The sequence below is a fragment of the Podarcis liolepis genome (assembly GCF_965112155.1).
Source record: "Podarcis liolepis genome assembly, chromosome: Z".
NCBI classification, from domain to species: domain Eukaryota; kingdom Metazoa; phylum Chordata; class Lepidosauria; order Squamata; family Lacertidae; genus Podarcis; species Podarcis liolepis.
The window spans coordinates 32,004,152-32,020,726 of NC_139570.1; the positions used below are offsets into that span (position 1 = coordinate 32,004,152).

The 16,575-nt window shown below is 47.9% G+C and overlaps 1 protein-coding gene across 2 annotated transcripts in view; it reads right to left on the reverse strand.

Moving 5' to 3' along the window:
- Positions 1 to 5,075: 5,075 nt before the first annotated feature.
- Positions 5,076 to 16,575, reverse strand: part of LOC310698231 (gamma-aminobutyric acid receptor subunit gamma-4) — a 45,804-nt gene continuing 34,304 nt past the window's right edge. Inside the window, exons 6-9 of one of the 2 annotated variants that reach the window (XM_083485215.1) lie at positions 11,964 to 12,101; positions 10,237 to 10,389; positions 7,098 to 7,300; positions 5,076 to 6,323 (exon numbers count right to left, since the gene is read on the reverse strand). In XM_083485215.1, coding sequence (XP_083341341.1) covers positions 6,015 to 6,323; positions 7,098 to 7,300; positions 10,237 to 10,389; positions 11,964 to 12,101 — 803 coding nt within the window. In that variant the 3' untranslated portion in view covers positions 5,076 to 6,014. The remainder of the gene's footprint in view (positions 6,324 to 7,097; positions 7,301 to 10,236; positions 10,390 to 11,963; positions 12,102 to 16,575) is intronic. The other variant, XM_083485216.1, reaches the window with a different exon arrangement.

Genomic DNA, 16,575 nt, shown 5'->3' on the forward strand with positions numbered 1-16,575 from the left:
TGATCACACATTGAACTAATATTCAATATTTTTTCATCATTATATATCCACTAGTTCATGTCCAGTTCAATGTTCAATTCCATTTCCTGTTGAATTTCCATCTCTTGTTGTGTTTACGATAGTACCCTGACCTCCTTCTCTAGGACCTTCCATTTTCTTTCCCCCCAGTTTTTTTCCAGACAAAGTACCATAATCTTAATAGTATCATTCTCTGAAATTGTCCCAGATCATATGCAGAATACTTCCTCTTTGCTAGAACTGAAGAAAAGCCAAGACTGAAGTTTTCCCCAAGCATTCTTCCCTCTCAATTCCATCGGTACCACATCAAATTAATATTCCATCTCACCATTTGTGACTTTATAATCTCTTTTTCGTCCAAATCCTTGTCTGGGAGTCATTTCCATTTCAGCAGGTTCGAAAGCGTACCTGCGCAAGTAGATAAATAGGTAGGTAAGGTAAATGGCATTTCTGTCACGGTGTCCCATTGTGCCAGAAGCAGTTTAGTCATGCTGGCCACATGACCCAGAAAGCTCTCTGTGGACAAACACCAGCTCCCTTGGCCTGAAGCGAAATGAACGCCACACCCCATAGTCTCCTTTGACTGGACTTAACCATCCTGGTGTCCTTTACCTTTACTGTTTTACACAGATATTTCAATGTCACAAATTACTTGGAGCAGCCCTAGAGCCATACTGAGAGCTTGTACACACTTCTGCTTTTTCCTGCCTAGAAAGCATGGGCTTGAGTGGTTTTGCCTCTTCCCTGCCTTTGAAAACCCACACTTTAGTGCTAAATTGGAGCAAAAGTCAATCTGGAGAAAACCCAATTAACGTTTGCTTTGATTCAGAGGTAAACAGTAGGTCTTCCCAGGGGCAAGTTGCGGGGCTAGTGGAAATGTGGATGAGCCCTGAGTCACACACACAAAGCAAGTGGCTCCACATGAAACTGAAGGATGGAAGGTTCAGGACAGACAAAAGACAGTCATTCTTCATGCATGCCTATGGAGCTCACTAACACAGGAGGCAATGATGGCTTCAAAAGAGGATTTGATCTATCAGGAGACCTTGCCAACAAAGGTCCGTATAGTTAAAGCTATGGTTTTCCCAGTAGTGATGCATGGAAGTGAGAGCTGGACCATAAAGAAGGCCGAAGAATTGATGCTTTTGAATTATGGTGCTGGAGGAGACTCTTGAGAGTCCCATGGACTGCAAGAAGATCAAAGCTATCCATTCTTGAGGAAACGGATGTGCTCACTGAAGTGCTCACTGGAGTGCTCACTGGAAGGACAGATCCTGAAGCTGAGACTCCAATACTTTGGCCACCTCATGAGAAGAGAAGACTCCCTGGAAAAGACCCTGATGTTGGGAAAGATGGAGGGCACAAGGAGAAGGGGACGAGATAGGACGAGATGGTTGGATAGTGTTTTCAAAGCTACCAGCATGAGTTTGACCAAACTGCGGGAGGCAGTGGATGACAGGAGTGCCTGGCGTGCTCTGGTCCATGGGGTCACGAAGAGTCAGACACGACTAAACAACTAAACAATAACACTAGCCATGTAGGCAGTGCTTTGCCTCCACATTCAGAGGCAGCAATGCTACTTAATATCAGTTGCTGGAAACTGCAGGAGGGGAGACGGCTCTTGTGCCCAGGTCCCGCTTGCTGGTTTCCTTTAATGGGCAACTGGATGGTCACTGTGAGAGCAGGACCAGTTGAACCATTGGCCTGATGGAGCAGGCTCTGTATTTGTTCTTATGGCCAATCATTAATTTACATTGGCTTACCTCCTTCCCCAGTTGATTTCCTATCAGATCAAACCCATGCATCCTCTCTTGTGGAGCATCAGGAGGATCCAATCTCAGAATAGCAGGAATGGGACATACCCCCACCCCAGGTTTTCCAACACTGCAGAGCTGCCTGGTCTGTGAGTCCCCAACATTCACACCTCATGCTAATGATGGTCTCTTTTCCTTAAATGCAACAAAGACATTGCAAAGAACATCTCCGGCTGAGTTCTCACGAAGGTGCTGGCAGCAACTGAACCAACCCCTAATTTAGGTCACCTTGTGTATCAACCACAGCTAGTTCAGAATATTCCCAAATTTAATTATCAGAGGATAAAAAAGACAGACACAATTTGACATGATTTCCTCTCCCTTACATTCTGCCTCAACGTCTCTGCCCCCACCCTCCCACTCTACACATTGAGCTACATTTTATTCTACTGGGAACATTGAGGGTCCTCCTAGCAGCCCCACCTTGAAATAAAACACAAATGCTTATTCTGCTCACATCACTTCATGTTTGCATCACATTTCCCTTTAGTTATTCAGTTTACTTTGGTTGCCTCCCCTTGCATTACCCTCCCCCATTTTGGATTCAAGTTGGCCTTTTCATTCTGTGCTTAAACAGCTCTCTCTCACATACACACACCTCAAAGCACAGACAGTCTCAGGCCCATGCCAGCGAGTTCTTATAGGTCCTTTCCAAGGCTTGCAAGACCTGCTGCTCTGCACTTTAGCAGGGATTTTGTGTTCAACCTGCTAAAAGATTAAAAAGCTGATGGAAACATCTTTAGGCTCATTCCCCTTGCCGTATGCCTAGTAACCACAGGTCTGAGCAGTTTCTTTCTGGCACGAGTCTGAGTGGTTTCCCCCTTGCCCCACTCCATTGCCGGGGGAACCCCACTCTTTAGTGCTAAATCAGAGCAAAGGTCAATACAGAGACAACCCGTTTGTTCTAATTGAGTGCTAAAGAGACATTTTCCTTGGGGGGGAAAGCAGTGGGGCGAGAGGAAGTATGGATGAGCCCTTATTGAAATACTGTAGTTGGGTGCATGTTTGTGCATGTAGGAAGACAAGTTACAAAAAAAAACAACTTGCTGCTGTCCTCCAACCCTAACCATGGCCATTTCCCCATGACTACTGAGCATGGGCAAATGTTCACAGGCAGGTGTGTGAGAGAAAATGCGCTCCCACCAGAAAGAGGACTGAAAAGTGAGATGAGCGCCACACCCCATAGTCACCTTTGACTGGACTTAGCCGTCCAGGGGTCCTTTACCTTTTACCTTTGCTGGAGGGAGGGCCTTCCTTAATCCATCTTCAAGCAGAGCCCTGCTGAGCTGCACACTGTCGGAGCTGAACTTAATGACCTCTGAGAATCCTTCCAACTCAGCAGTGCTGTGAAAAGCAGTATCAACACAGTGCTGCCCACCTTCAGCCCACCTGTGACACAGAAACATTCCCTAGCAACAACTTCATGGCTCAAGCACAACCACTGATGGGTTTAGGAAAGCCTTCTGAGTCTCCCCTGTGACCACAACAGGCAATACTGGGCTCAGTGAAAAAACTGTTCTGACCTGCATGGAGGTAGCTTTCCGTCATATGTTAGGAAAGCCAGGGGGAAGTCCACCTCCCCCTTCCCTAATACCTCCTATGGCAACACCTATCCGCCACCGTGCTCTTTATGTCAATCATCTACATGGCAACAGGCCTGTGAATCAATCCTCAGTCCTTTGCACATGAAGCCTTGGTTTGTTTGCAAAGAGAGATTGAGAGGGAGGCAGTTTGCACCTGAAACCCACCCTCCCCAGGCCAGGAGATTCTGGCTTGGCCTACATGGGCAGCAGGTGCCTGTGGGTAACCTCAGAGCCACCAGTACCTGTCTAGGGGGCAGCACTATGTATATGGCAGGAGAGGGGAAACCCCCATGCAGGGCCATTGACTCATCCTCCCTTCCCAAAGCCAGAGGCCAAGGACAGGATCCCCATCCCCATCTTGCTAGTCCTCGATGCAGCCACTCAGGCCAAGTAGCTCCTGCCTCGCAGCTGAATCCTGGCTTGGTCTCACCAGGAGCTCCTTCTCCAAATGTTGGGCCTGCTGCAAGGTAGTGAGGTTCACCCTCCCGCTTCCCCAGAGTCCCTGTGAGGCTCGTTTTGTGACTGAATTGAACATGACACATCATTATTCGGATCATATTCCACAGTGTCAGAGCCCATCTCCCAGTCTGCCTGGATTTTCTCTCTGAGAAGAGGGCCTGGCTATCCCTGTCAGCGTCTTTTCCACATCCCACATGATCGCTCCCAGAGACAGCCCTTTAATGTAGCACTCACTCGTAAAGTATGTTCTCTTTAAAACATTTATTTGCAATTTACATCATGAGTAAATATTAATGGGATGAGGCTTTGAGCAAATGGAAACAGATTGTGAGGCTGACAGCAGGGGCAACTGCCTTCCCTGTGGCTTACACTAGTTCAGGATCCTGTTCTTCAGGGAGATGCTCTGTGCTTTTCACTGAGCTGTGCATTTTCCAGCTCTGGTGAGGGCTGCACTGACTGCCCCCATGTCCATTTATTTGACCTGCAAGGGGGGGGGATGAAGTAGAAAAGGTCCCCTCCCACCACCTCTCCTCATTCTGTTTAGCAGATTTGTGTGAAATGGCCATTGCTGAAAGCACCAACCTTGATGGGAAAGCTGGCTGCTTGCATCCAGCACGTTACATTTCCAGCTACCTATAAGAACATAATATTGGGATGTGAATAGATGCTAGGAGAGGATATAAAGTTAAAGGTAAAGGGACCCCTGACCATTAGGTCCAGTCGTGGATGACTCTGGGGTTGCAGCGCTTATCTCTCTTTACTGGCCAAGGGAGCCGGCGTACAGCTTCCGGGTCATGTGGCCAGCATGACTAAGCCGCTTCTGGCAAACCAGAGCAGCGCACGGAAACGCCGTTTACCTTCCCGCCGGAGCGGTACCTATTTATCTACTTGCATTTTGATGTGCTTTCGAACTGCTAGGTGGGCAGGAGCAGGGACCGAGCAACAGGAGCTCACCCGTCTCGGGGATTCAAACCACCGACCTTCTGATCAGCAAGTCCTAGGAGAGGATATATTTATTAGTTATTATCCCTCCTCCCTCATGTTTGTGAGTCAGCAGTGCTATCTCATTGCAGCTTAAAAGGGTATCTTAGGCTAATTTTAGCCTTTTCATTCAACTAATCCGGGACGTTTTAAGGCAGACTGGATTTTCCTGGAGTTTCCCCCTTTACTCCCCCTTAAAACAATAACCACACAAACAGTCTTGTAAAAGGTAAAAATAACATTTACTCACTCAGAATACTTTTTGAAGAGTAACAGACACAGCAGCTTTGTTCAGGCAGGCTTAAAATGGTAATTCAGTTACAAAGACATAATTAAGTCTAGCTTAAAATGGCATCTGAGCTGGAGCTCAGACTTGGCAGATGTTCTCACATTGCTGGCACAGCAGAAAGAGATGAAAAAGAATAAGGAGAGACTGCCAAGGCAGGCAGGAGAATATATACAGCTACACCCTCCCCCCTGTCAGGGCACAGTGGGAGCATCTCTTGCAAAGTTCTCTAGCAAGTTTACAGGAAAACTCCTTCAGCTCCTATTATGTGCCTATCTAGCAAAACATGAATTGTTGATTTGACAGCCTTTTAAACATCCCACACATAAGATGAGCCCTGCGGGATCAGGCCAATGGCCCATCTTAGTATAGTATCCTGTTCTCACAGTAGCCAGCCAGATGCCCCAAAAGGGAAGGAGCTTGCCAGCAGGACCTGAGCACAAGAGCCCTCTCTCCTTTGTGATTTTCAGCAACTGGAATTTAGAGCTGTTCGGTCTCTGGCCATGGAGACAGAGAACAGACATTGTAATAAACTACAGGGGGTGGGAGTGGTGGTGGAATTTGGAGGATATGCAGTAGGGTGAGTGAGGGGACAGCAATGGCTTTTTCTCAACTGAATATTACAGACAAAAGCATTTAAAATGTGTCAAGTCTACATAGAAAGCCTCCCTGGCCACTGCAGCACCACCAAACCCCTATATGTCCTAGCCAACATGGGTCAAGAGGGAAGCCTCACAGTCTCCCGGGGCAGCAACTCTTTAGACCGGAGGGGGCTGGCAGCTGCACCCTACAATCCCAGCTTTGGCAAGTGAGGAGGAAAGGAGAGGCGAACTTCAAAGTCCTCCTTTTGTGCAGACATTTACTGTAGGAAACTCAGAGATAGAGATAAGCAATCCAGTACACAATGTTGAACAGCAGGAAGGCTGTGGGGAAGAAAACCCGGGAGTAGGAGTCCAGGCGGGAAATGTGGATGCGGATTCTGCCCTCTCGCCAGGTGCCCGTCTGACAGTCCTCAATGCAGCAGAAGAACCGCTGACACTCCTTCCCTTCCAAGCAGGAGGGCTCCAAGTCTTCGCTCTCCACCTCTTCACTGTTGCCCTTGACTTCAGGGGGCCAGTGCACCAGGCTGTTGATGTTGATGGCAGTGTAGGAGGGCATCATCAGGTGGGCATGGCTGGCTGCCTGGAGAAGGACAAGGAGCAAATGAGAGAAGCAGAGAAGGGGCACAGGGGCTCCCCCCCATACCTTGTGGAACTGGCAATCAAGTGCTCGCTTGGAAGGTGGTAGCAGGCGCAGCTCAGGGGTGTCCTTTTCTCCATCCCTCTGGCACAACTTTCAGAGGGGGAATAGACCAGCTTGACCCCCTCCCTAACCAATTAGCCCAACTGCCTTCTGGGACAAGATTTGGGGGCCCCCAAGGATCATCTGGAGTGAGGAGCCACCCACCTCGCCCCACATCCTTTTTAATGCAAATTCCTGATGAACTTTGCACTGTTGACGCTTTTGGGGTGGTTGCACACTCCAAAAGCATCAAGAGCACAAAAGAATACTATTTGCAGCTGCAAAAAGCTTCAGGGCAGTCACAGTGCTTCACTTCCAGTCATCACATCTCCCGTAATTTGCTGCTTGAAACCTCATAACTTTGTTATACTGCAAAACGCTCTGGTTTATTTTTCTCTGGCTTTTCCCTCTGGACAGCAATAACATGGTAGCATCAGGGTAATACCACAGAGCTACTGATAAGGCAGAATAAATATACCACTAATGTGCTATTTATTGCATCAAGAGCATGTTGCAGAAAACATACCGGCTACAGCAAAATGCCAGCCTGGAGGGGTCCCTCATCACTTTCCTCCCTCTGCTGGCTCCTTCCCTTACCTGGATCCTTTAGAGGGACCCTGGGTGAGGCACCAAGCTCTGCCAGGCAGTGTCCCCCCCCGCCCCCCATCCTCTCACCAGTCTGGGTTTCCTGCTGCTATGCTGTGTTGGCTTCTTGTTTCCTGCCAGGTAGTTGAGGGTGGCATACTCCATGAGGGCTGCAAAGACGAAGATGAAGCACACTGAGACAAAGAGGTCCATGGCAGTGATGTACGAGACCCGGGGCAGGTGCTTGCGGGAGATGGTGCTCAGGGTAGTCATGGTGAGCACGGTGGTGATTCCTGGGAACAGGAGGAGAACACCTGGGTGAAACTGCTGGGCGCCTTGTTGAAGGTACAAGTTTAATTGTATATGAAATGTTGTATTTAATTGCATTGTATTCAAGTTGTTGTAAAAGAAGCTCTAGGCATATAGCTAGTAATTTTTCCACTTGGTGTGGCAGGCTACCTAGTGACTAAGCCTTGTGACTAGATCAGGGATACAGTGGTACGTCCAGTTACGAACTTAATTTGTTCCGGATGTCCATTCTTAACCCGAAACTGTTCTTAACCTGAGGTCCGCTTTCACTAATGGGGCCTCCCGCTGCTGCCGCACCACTGGCGCACAACTTCCGCTCCATCCCAGGGCAAAGTGTGCAACAAGGGGCATCTACTGCCTGGTTAGTGGAGCTCGTTACCCGAAGCATTTGTAAGAAGGATGGTACGTAACACAAGGTTCCACTGTATTAGGATTGCTACTCAACAGACAAGCTGTAATATGAGTGCTTCCATGTATGTGTACAAGTGGTGGCCATTTTAGGCACATCCAACTGACGCGCAATTGCCAATGTGCAGGTCCTTTTGGACCTGGAAGAGGGCAGAATGGAGAAGGAACAGGGTGTAATGGTTATAAGCACTCCACCAATGTGCATGGGGGCCAGAAACAGAACACCCCCCCCAAAAAAAAAATGGTTGCCACCTGTATATATGTAAATGAGACTGTTTGCAACACAAAGGTGCAGGTAGGCTGTTTCCAGCAAGCAGGAGAAGGACAAAAACACAGTATGTTGACTTTAGCAGAAAGTTACATTTTATTAAAGACATTTAAAACCTCACCCTAGGATTAGTGTAAGCAAGGTTTGTAAGAATGAAACTCAGTGCTTGTTTTTCTGCAATGTATCTTTTTGTTACTTTGTAATATTTAAAACCTTGCTCTGCAAGTAAAAATTTATTTCTTGAGCTGAAGAAAATTTATTTCTACACAAGGGTCAGATCAGATCTTCCTCTGGCACCATATTTAACATGCCTATGACCACCAAGTGGAGTGAGCGAGCCATGGGAAACCATGGACATGGGGCTTGGCTTCACAGGCTTCGGGGAAGGGGCTGGACGGGGTCAGCACAGTTGCTGTGAAGGTGTATGAAATCCACGTGGATTGGTTTTTCAATGCTGCTACTAATAAAATCAAATATATATTCTTCCTAATTCTCCTCTCCCCCCCTCCACAATCCACACCCATTTTTGATGATGTTTAATTTAGACCCCCACCCCCATCCACCCAAAATATTTGCCATTAAAATGCCATGTTTGAAAAGCATCCTTAATTGTCTTAAAAGCCAAACAAGACTCAGGATGCAGAGAATTCTAATGAGATTGAGACAAGGAGCTGCTTTAGGCCGTGGTTGAAATTGCTGATAGAGGTGGGTTTGTTCCTCCCAAGAAACTTGGCATCTTTTCCCCTGGTGGGCAAAGGGGGGTGGTCCAGAGATCCTATCACACACAGGACAATAATTTGGCATGTTGCAGGGCAGGAGGAAGTGCAGAGAGACAGGGGTGCAGAGGCAGGGGAAGAACCAACTCTCTGGTAGGAAAAATAGCCTGCCTGGAGCCATGAGCTCTGCATTTGTTCAAAGAGCCCACACCTCCAGCTCCAGAACTTGTCCTCTGGTCTTCTCCAGCTGTGAGTACCAGTTGTAGATGCCATGACAGGACCTGGGGCTGAGCCAAGAAGATCCCCATGTACCCTAAACCTGCCCCACAAATGAGGGTGTGCATGGAACTGGAACATCACCCACAATCACCAAGTAGATTATTATTGTTGCAAAGGTTGCACACAACCCCAATTCTGCCAAGTAGTGCATGAGATCCCAGGGGGTTCCAGATGCTCACCCAGAGATGTGTTTCTGTTGAGAATCAAGATGCAGTGGAGGCTGAAGTGTCTTTTAAAAATATGGTTTAATTACACATATTTACACCTGAGTTTATGGAATGTGTTAGGTTTTAGGGGAGGGGTAGTACTTCTGGCTATGCTCCTTCTGGGGACGTTTGTCTACCTTTGCTTCCCACCCTGCACTCATCTCTCAACTGTGGCTCCTAGAAGCTGTCAGAATGTGACAATGGGCACACCGTGGGAAATGGTTTCCACTGACCAGCTAAACCAGGTAGCCAATGGGTCTCAAACCCTCAGTGAGTTAGGGACTTCTCACTGCATGCAGTCTATGTTGGATTGAGCGGATGAGACCAATAATCATTCCAATGGTCAAGAAGGCAGTTTCTGCACATGCTGTAGAGGGAAGGGAGGAGCAGATGGGGCTCATCAACTTGGGAAGGTAGCCCATCTAAGAAAAGGTAAACTTTGATTCTATACCTCCACTGCCTTGCAGCTATACTCATTCATCAGAAAGGCTTCGAGGGTAAACCCTGATGAACAGTCCATACATGAACAGCCTTGTGTGTCATATTTGGGAGAAGAAAAGGCTGAGGAGGGAAACCTACACAAATCAGGAGTGGAGTCCCTAAGGCAGTTGGATAGTGCCTTGTATGCTTCCTTTAGGCAGCTCCTGCAGCTGAGTTGGTGCCAAACATATAGCTCTGCTTTCCTTTGGACCACCGGAGAGGTGCTGCTAACACAGCAGTTTCACCCCTAACAATATATTCCATTGTGTCTTGAGACTGACGGCTGCCAACAACACCAGTGGTGTTAGACCTCTTTGCCTTTGGGCCACAGCCCTCCCCTGCAAGGGTCTTCCCCTCCTCACAAGAGTCATTCTAATTCCCTCAGCTTCCCTCCAGCTTGCTTCATCTCTTCCCTCTCAGTTTTGAGTGAACTAGCCTTCTTGCTCCATCATGCCATGCTGCCTGGTGTAGTCATCCCACTGAGATGGAATAACCACTGAACTTGGCTCCACCTCTTGGGTGCTGCAGGGGTTAACCAGGGCTGAGGGCAATGCCTTCCTTACCCAGAGATGTTCTGGCTGGTGTAGAGTCTCTCTTGATCCAGAAGGAGACCCAGGAAAGGACCACCGTCAGGATGCAGGGGATGTAGGTCTGGATGGCAAAGTACCCCATCCGCCTGCTCAGGTCAAAGGAGACGGTCATGACTATGTACTCCCCTAGAGAAGGCCACAGAGAGGCGGGCAGGTCAGAAGAACAGGCCACTCCGCAAATCACATTGCTACCTCTGCATGCCTTGATTTTATGCTGGGCTGCTGCAGAGGTCATGGCTTCCAGCTTGAAAGGCCATCTAAAGGCACCACACATGGCCTGATACTTGTATTTTCAGTTGAGGTAACACAGGAAATGACCCAATACCTACGTAATCTGACCATTCGTCCATCCAGCTTAGTATTGTCTATGCCAGGCATGGGCAAACTCGACCCTTGAGATGTTTTGGGACTACAGTTCCCATCATCCCTGACCACTGGTCCTGTTAGTTAGGGATGATAAGAATTGTAGTCCCAAACCATCTGGAGGGCCAAGTTTGCCCATGACAGGTCTATGCTGACTGGCAGCAATGGCTCCTCAGGGTTTAGGCAGCGAATGTTTCTTAACACTACCTGGAGATGCCCAGCATGAGACTGAAACTGGGATCTTCTGCATGCCAAGCAGGTGTTCTGCCAGACATAGGCCCTTCCCAAGGGGGAGGCTGTGCTTCTGCATCAATGCTCAACAATGTCTGGAACTACCTTCACCACTGGAGCTGCACCTGCTCCATTTTCCTCCTTGGCTCCTAAATCCTTTTGCTCACCACTTTGTAGGAAACATGTCTGTGAGAACTCTGGGTGTGGCCGACACGAGGGTCCAGAATAAGAGACCAGGAGGAAGACCTGCCCCCCTACAGTCCTGCCCCCCACAGTCTGGTCTGTGTGATGATCTATGCGTGCTTACAATGTGCCATATATGTGCATATATGAGGAAGGATACTTGATTGCTTTGTGAAAGGAAGGCCCCGTGGAGAATCCCCCCCCCAGTTTATTAACTGAATAACCTTGCTTTCTTTTAGCCAAATATTACAACATATTGGACAATGCAGGAGACATTCTGAACATTTTCAGTCACAGAGGTCAGCCTCCAGCAACCAAATTCAACTAGCCGGGAAAATGCATGATTAAGGCAGCCACCTTCCTGGAAGAAGGAACACTTGCCTTTTAGGCCTATCAGAGAGAATGGCTCCAATTAAAACCTTCTTTTTCCAAGCAATAAAAAATCCTCATTTGCAGTCTGCCAATCATAAATGGATTAAGAGTATGGATTAATCAATGCATGATTTTAGCATAAATATTTCCTTTTCCAATATAGCTTGTAGGAGTTTTGAATGTGCTCAGTAAGTGGGGCTCAGGAACTGCAAGGGGACTTCCAGGGAACTGGACGTATTAAAATGAACTCCAGAGAGCCCAAAGAGGTCCTGTGCCAGAGTGGAGGGGAAGCCCTGAAGGATGTGGTGGTGGTGCCCTAAGGACAGCCTGGTATCTGCTTTTGGGAGCGGGGGAAGGAAAAGGAAGCAGCTACAGCTTCTGTGGACTCTCAGCAAGAACTGGGGGGGCCCTGAGAGAGGCTGCCTCTGCACCCTCCACTCCCGCCTCCTCCTGCCCTCCCAACCCTCCAGTCTCCAAACTATTCACTTGTTTTTCATGTGAAAAAGCCACCACCTACAATGTGCCCAACTCCTGTGGGACAAATGTCTTACCAGCACCTGTCCTGAGCACCTCAGATGTGTTCCTCAGACCTGTGAAGTCAAACTGGTAGAGCCTCCAAGTTCGCTGGTCAGAGACTTCAATAGAGTACCTTCTCCAGCGGTAGATGATCTCCTCTCGTGGGTAGCCATCTGGAAGGAGCAGAGCAGACACAGGCAGGAAGGTCAAGGCCCATGTAAGGTGGATTCTCTTGCAAGCCACCTCACAGCTCCTCCCTCCTTTTAATTTGATGAAAGGGGCTTTACACTCTGTCCCCCAGGAGATATGTGATGTGCCCACTGGGCTGGCTCAGAAGAACTGCTAACCAAGGAAGATGTGCAAGGACTGTTTTTAACCACCCTGCCCATCTGTGGAAGGTTCCTGATTGCATCTCCTCACCAGGGAAGGGTCTATGTAGCTCAGTGGTAGAGCATCTGCCTTTTATGCAGAAGGTCCCAGGTTCAATCCACAGCAGCATCTCCAGGTAGGGTTGCAAAGGACTTCTTTCTTGAAACCCTGGGGTACCATTGCTACCAGTCAGTGTAGACAATACTGAGATAGATTGTTTCCTTTTTTGCTTCACATTATATTCAGGGCAACAGAGGGGGTCAGGAGGCCATGAGCTGCCTGGTGGTAGCTGGCAACCTCCCTTCCTAACAAGGGGCAAGACAGGGCAGCTGTCTACCAGCTCCATCTGGTACACAGGCTGAGACCCTACCTGCCCACAGACTGCCTCGCCAGAGTGGTGCATGCTTTGGTTATCTCTCACTTGGACTACTGCAATGTGGGGCTACCTTTGAAGGTGAACTACAACTAATCCAGAATGTCGCAGCTAGAATGGTGACTGGGAGCAGCCACTGAGACTACATAACACCAGTTATGAGAGCCAGTGTGGTGTAGTGGTTAAGAGCGGTAGTCACGTAATCTGGGAAACCGGGTTCGTGTCTCCGCTCCTCCACATGCAGCTGCTGGGTGACCTTGGGCCAGTCACACTTCTGTGAAGTCTCTCAGCCCCACTCACCTCACAGAGTGTTTGTTGTGGGGGAGGAAGGGCAAGGAGAATGTTAGCCACTTTGAGACTCCTGAAGGGGAGTGAAAGGCGGGATATCAAATCCAAACTCTTCTTCTTCTTCTTCTTCAGTCTTGAAAGACCTACATTGGCTCCCCGTACATTTCTGAGCACAATTCATAGTGTTGGTGTTGACCTTTAAAGCCCTAAATGGCCTCGGTCCAGTATACCTGAAGGAGCGTCTCCACCCCCATCGTTCTACCCAGACACTGAGGTCCAGCGCCGAGGGCCTTCTGGCGGTTCCCTCACTGCGAAAAGCCAAGTTACAGGGAACCAGGCAGAGGGCTTTCTCAGTAGTGGCACCCGCCCTGTGGAACACCCTCCCACCAAACAACAACTACCAGACTTTTAGAAGACATCTGAAGGCAGCCCTGTTTAGGGAAGCTTTTAATGTTTGATGGATTACTGTATTTTAATATTTTGTTGGAAGCCGCCCAGAGTGGCTGGGGAGGCCCAGCCAGATGGGCAGGGTAAAAATAATAAATTATTGTTATTGTTGTTGTTATTGTTATTGTTATAGATCTAAGGTTGCCATATGTCTGGAATTTCCCGGACACAGTCGGTATTCAGCCTTCGTAAACAGTCACCACGTGAAAATTGCTGAAATGTCTGGGGAAATCTGAACGTGTGGCAGCCCATGTTGGAAGTGTAGATTTTGCCAAATTAAAAATAGCTCAAAGACTCAGCCTTTGTCAGAAGCTGTTTGTGGTCCTGAATGTGATCAGACTGCCTCTCTCAAAAGTATGGCTGTTACCCTCAGACGTCCTTTCATTGGGATCCCCGTGCTTTTTGACTACTAATGATTTCAGAATATTTTATATTGTTATATTTCATTATACCCATGTTACAATTTTTTAATGATTTTGACTGGGTGCATCCATTTGCAAAATAGTAACTTAGCGAACTGTTCACCCCCACATCTTAAATTATTGCTGCTTTAATTTAATATTTATATAAATGTTTATACAACCCAACCCACTTCAATCTGCAGAACTGGCCATGTTACAGGTGCCACACAATGCTCATTCTGCATTTGGGAGGAATCAATCTTTTAGTGTGGCAGAACCCACACTTTGGAACTCCCTGCCTATTGACACAAGCAGGTGCCTTCCCTGTACTCTTTTAAGCACCTGCTGGAAATGTTTTTTTAGACAAGCCTACATATGTTTACATACGTTTCAATCTGTTTTTAGCTTGTTACATCTTTTAATTATTATCTGAACATTTAAACAGCTGTTTTCAACTGTTCTTTAACAGATAATTGTTTTATTCTTTTTGTAAACTACTTTGAGGATTTTCTTTCAATTCACATGGTGTATAAGTTTTATGAGATAGGTAAATAAATAAGATAAATATTGATAAGATAACAAAAATAAATCACTTTGCTAGGTAATGTTTTATCTTGTATTTCTCTTAGGATGGTTAAGTGAGCCTTTTTAAAAATAATAAAGAAAGTTCCCTGTTGAACTTATGATAAATAAAATTTGCGGACATTGACTGAAGAAATTTGGAACATGGGGATCCTAAGATTCTGCCTTATGCAGCCTGCAAGTGGCCTGGTCAATGTTTTGTATGGGAGACCACCTGGGAGCCCCCACCCATGATGAGGGAAATGCAGTATACAAATGTAAGGAGTGCCTTACGTTCTGAATCTGGCTGTTGGTCCACCAAGCACAGAGAGAGGCTCCTCACAGCAGCTCATGGCATCCCAGGTGCTTCTTGGTGGTGATGCTGCCAGGGATTGAATCCCGGACCTTCTGCATGCTAAGCAGGTGCTGAACCACAGATCCAAGCATGCACACATGCACACACCTCTCCCACTGCTGCTTTGGGTGTGGTTTCCTCTTTACCATTCCTCCCTGGGCAGATACCCTTGAAAAATGTCCCAGTGACTCCTTCTTAGGGTGCCCCCACTGGGGCATTTGGAGAGTGGTATGGGGAGGTGCCCATGCCCTTAACTGGCCCAGGCACCTTATTTGCTTCTGAGGAGGCAGCATAAGTGGTGGCGTACTGGTTATGGTATTGGACTAGGACCTGGAAGACCAGGGTTCAAGCTAAGCATGTGGCACTGTCATGTGTGAGTGTGGGAACATCTCCTTAGCTTCCTATCCAGCCACTAGCAGCCTCTAGAAGCCCCCCAGGAACAACAATGGCGGTGGTTGAGGAGGATGGAAGCTGCCAATCCCAAAAGGGCTTGGAGATAAAGCAGAAGGAGGACACAGTGGCTGTTAGCTCCCCACATTTAAAATGGGCAGCATTCTGCAGAGCACTCTGAGTTCTTTCCTCAATCAGTGTTGTCTTTTTCATTTGCAGTGGTACCTTGGGTTACAGATGCTTCAGGTTACAGACTCCGCTAACCCAGAATTAGGTAAAGCTTCAGGTTACAGACTCCGCTAACCTCAGGTAAAGAACTTTGCTTCAGGATGAGAACAGAAATCGTGCAGCGGTGGTGGGAGGCCCCATTAGCTAAAGTGGTACCTCAGGTTAAGAACAATTTCAGGTTAAGAATGGACCTCCAGAACGAATTAAGTTCTTAACCCGAGGTGCCACTGTATTGTTAATGGAACTACAGCCCTCCCTCTGCCCAGGGACTGGGGCACAAGCCCCTTCCCTCAGGTTGCAAATGCTTTGGGCGCCTTGCTCAGCTTTGTCTCTGACTGCTGGAGAATAATAACTGCCAGCCATGCTGCTACCCAAGGCCCTTCAACTGGGACACAGACTGTGGGCAAGACATGCAATCTGCCCCTCAACCATGACACCCTACCCCCCTCAGCTTGAAAGGACTCGTGACCTGTTCACCCTTGTCAGGCAAGCAAGAGATGCAAAAAGCCCCTATATCCTCTGACCAGGAGGCCTTCCCCACCATTCTCCGAGCACCTGGTAAGATCCAAACAGGTCTTATGCTGCTGGGATTTATACTTGTTTACTACCAAAAATCTGACACAGATGCAAGGGCTGCTCAGAAAGAGGAATGTTGGCGTGATATGGTCTTTCTCTCAAGGAAGAGAAGGAGGAAGGGAGGGAGGGAAGGAGAAGGGGAGAGAGAGATGGCTTTGAAGCCATGTTTGCTTTTTCTGGAACATCACTGGCCACAGACAGGTGTTTAGCTGACCTTCTGGCTTGGAATGAAAGGACACGACAGCATCTGGGACTTTGGACCCTGTTTGATCAACAATGGGCATGCAAAACTTTCCATTGCTAGTCCAAGCTGACGCCCTGCTGGCAGTGACAGAGCAAAGACTTTGCAAGCCAATCCATTTCTGTGCTAATTCTAGCACATTTTTGGAAGTGTGTCTGACCCATATGTGCCCTCTAACCTCAACAGGCCACTAGTCGTACTCTGGATGGTCGCAGGGGGCTTGACAGCACAGGTTCTTATAGACAGCATCCATCATTGTTCCACTTGTAATTGTTGGGTGCAGGCTGATTTGGGGATTGATTCAGACAGTTTTCTTACTGCTCATCTTTTGCAGGTGACTCCCTGCCCCATGCACACACACACACACACACACACAACAATCAAGGGTCTGAATCTGAGGGGGAATGGAGCTTCCACA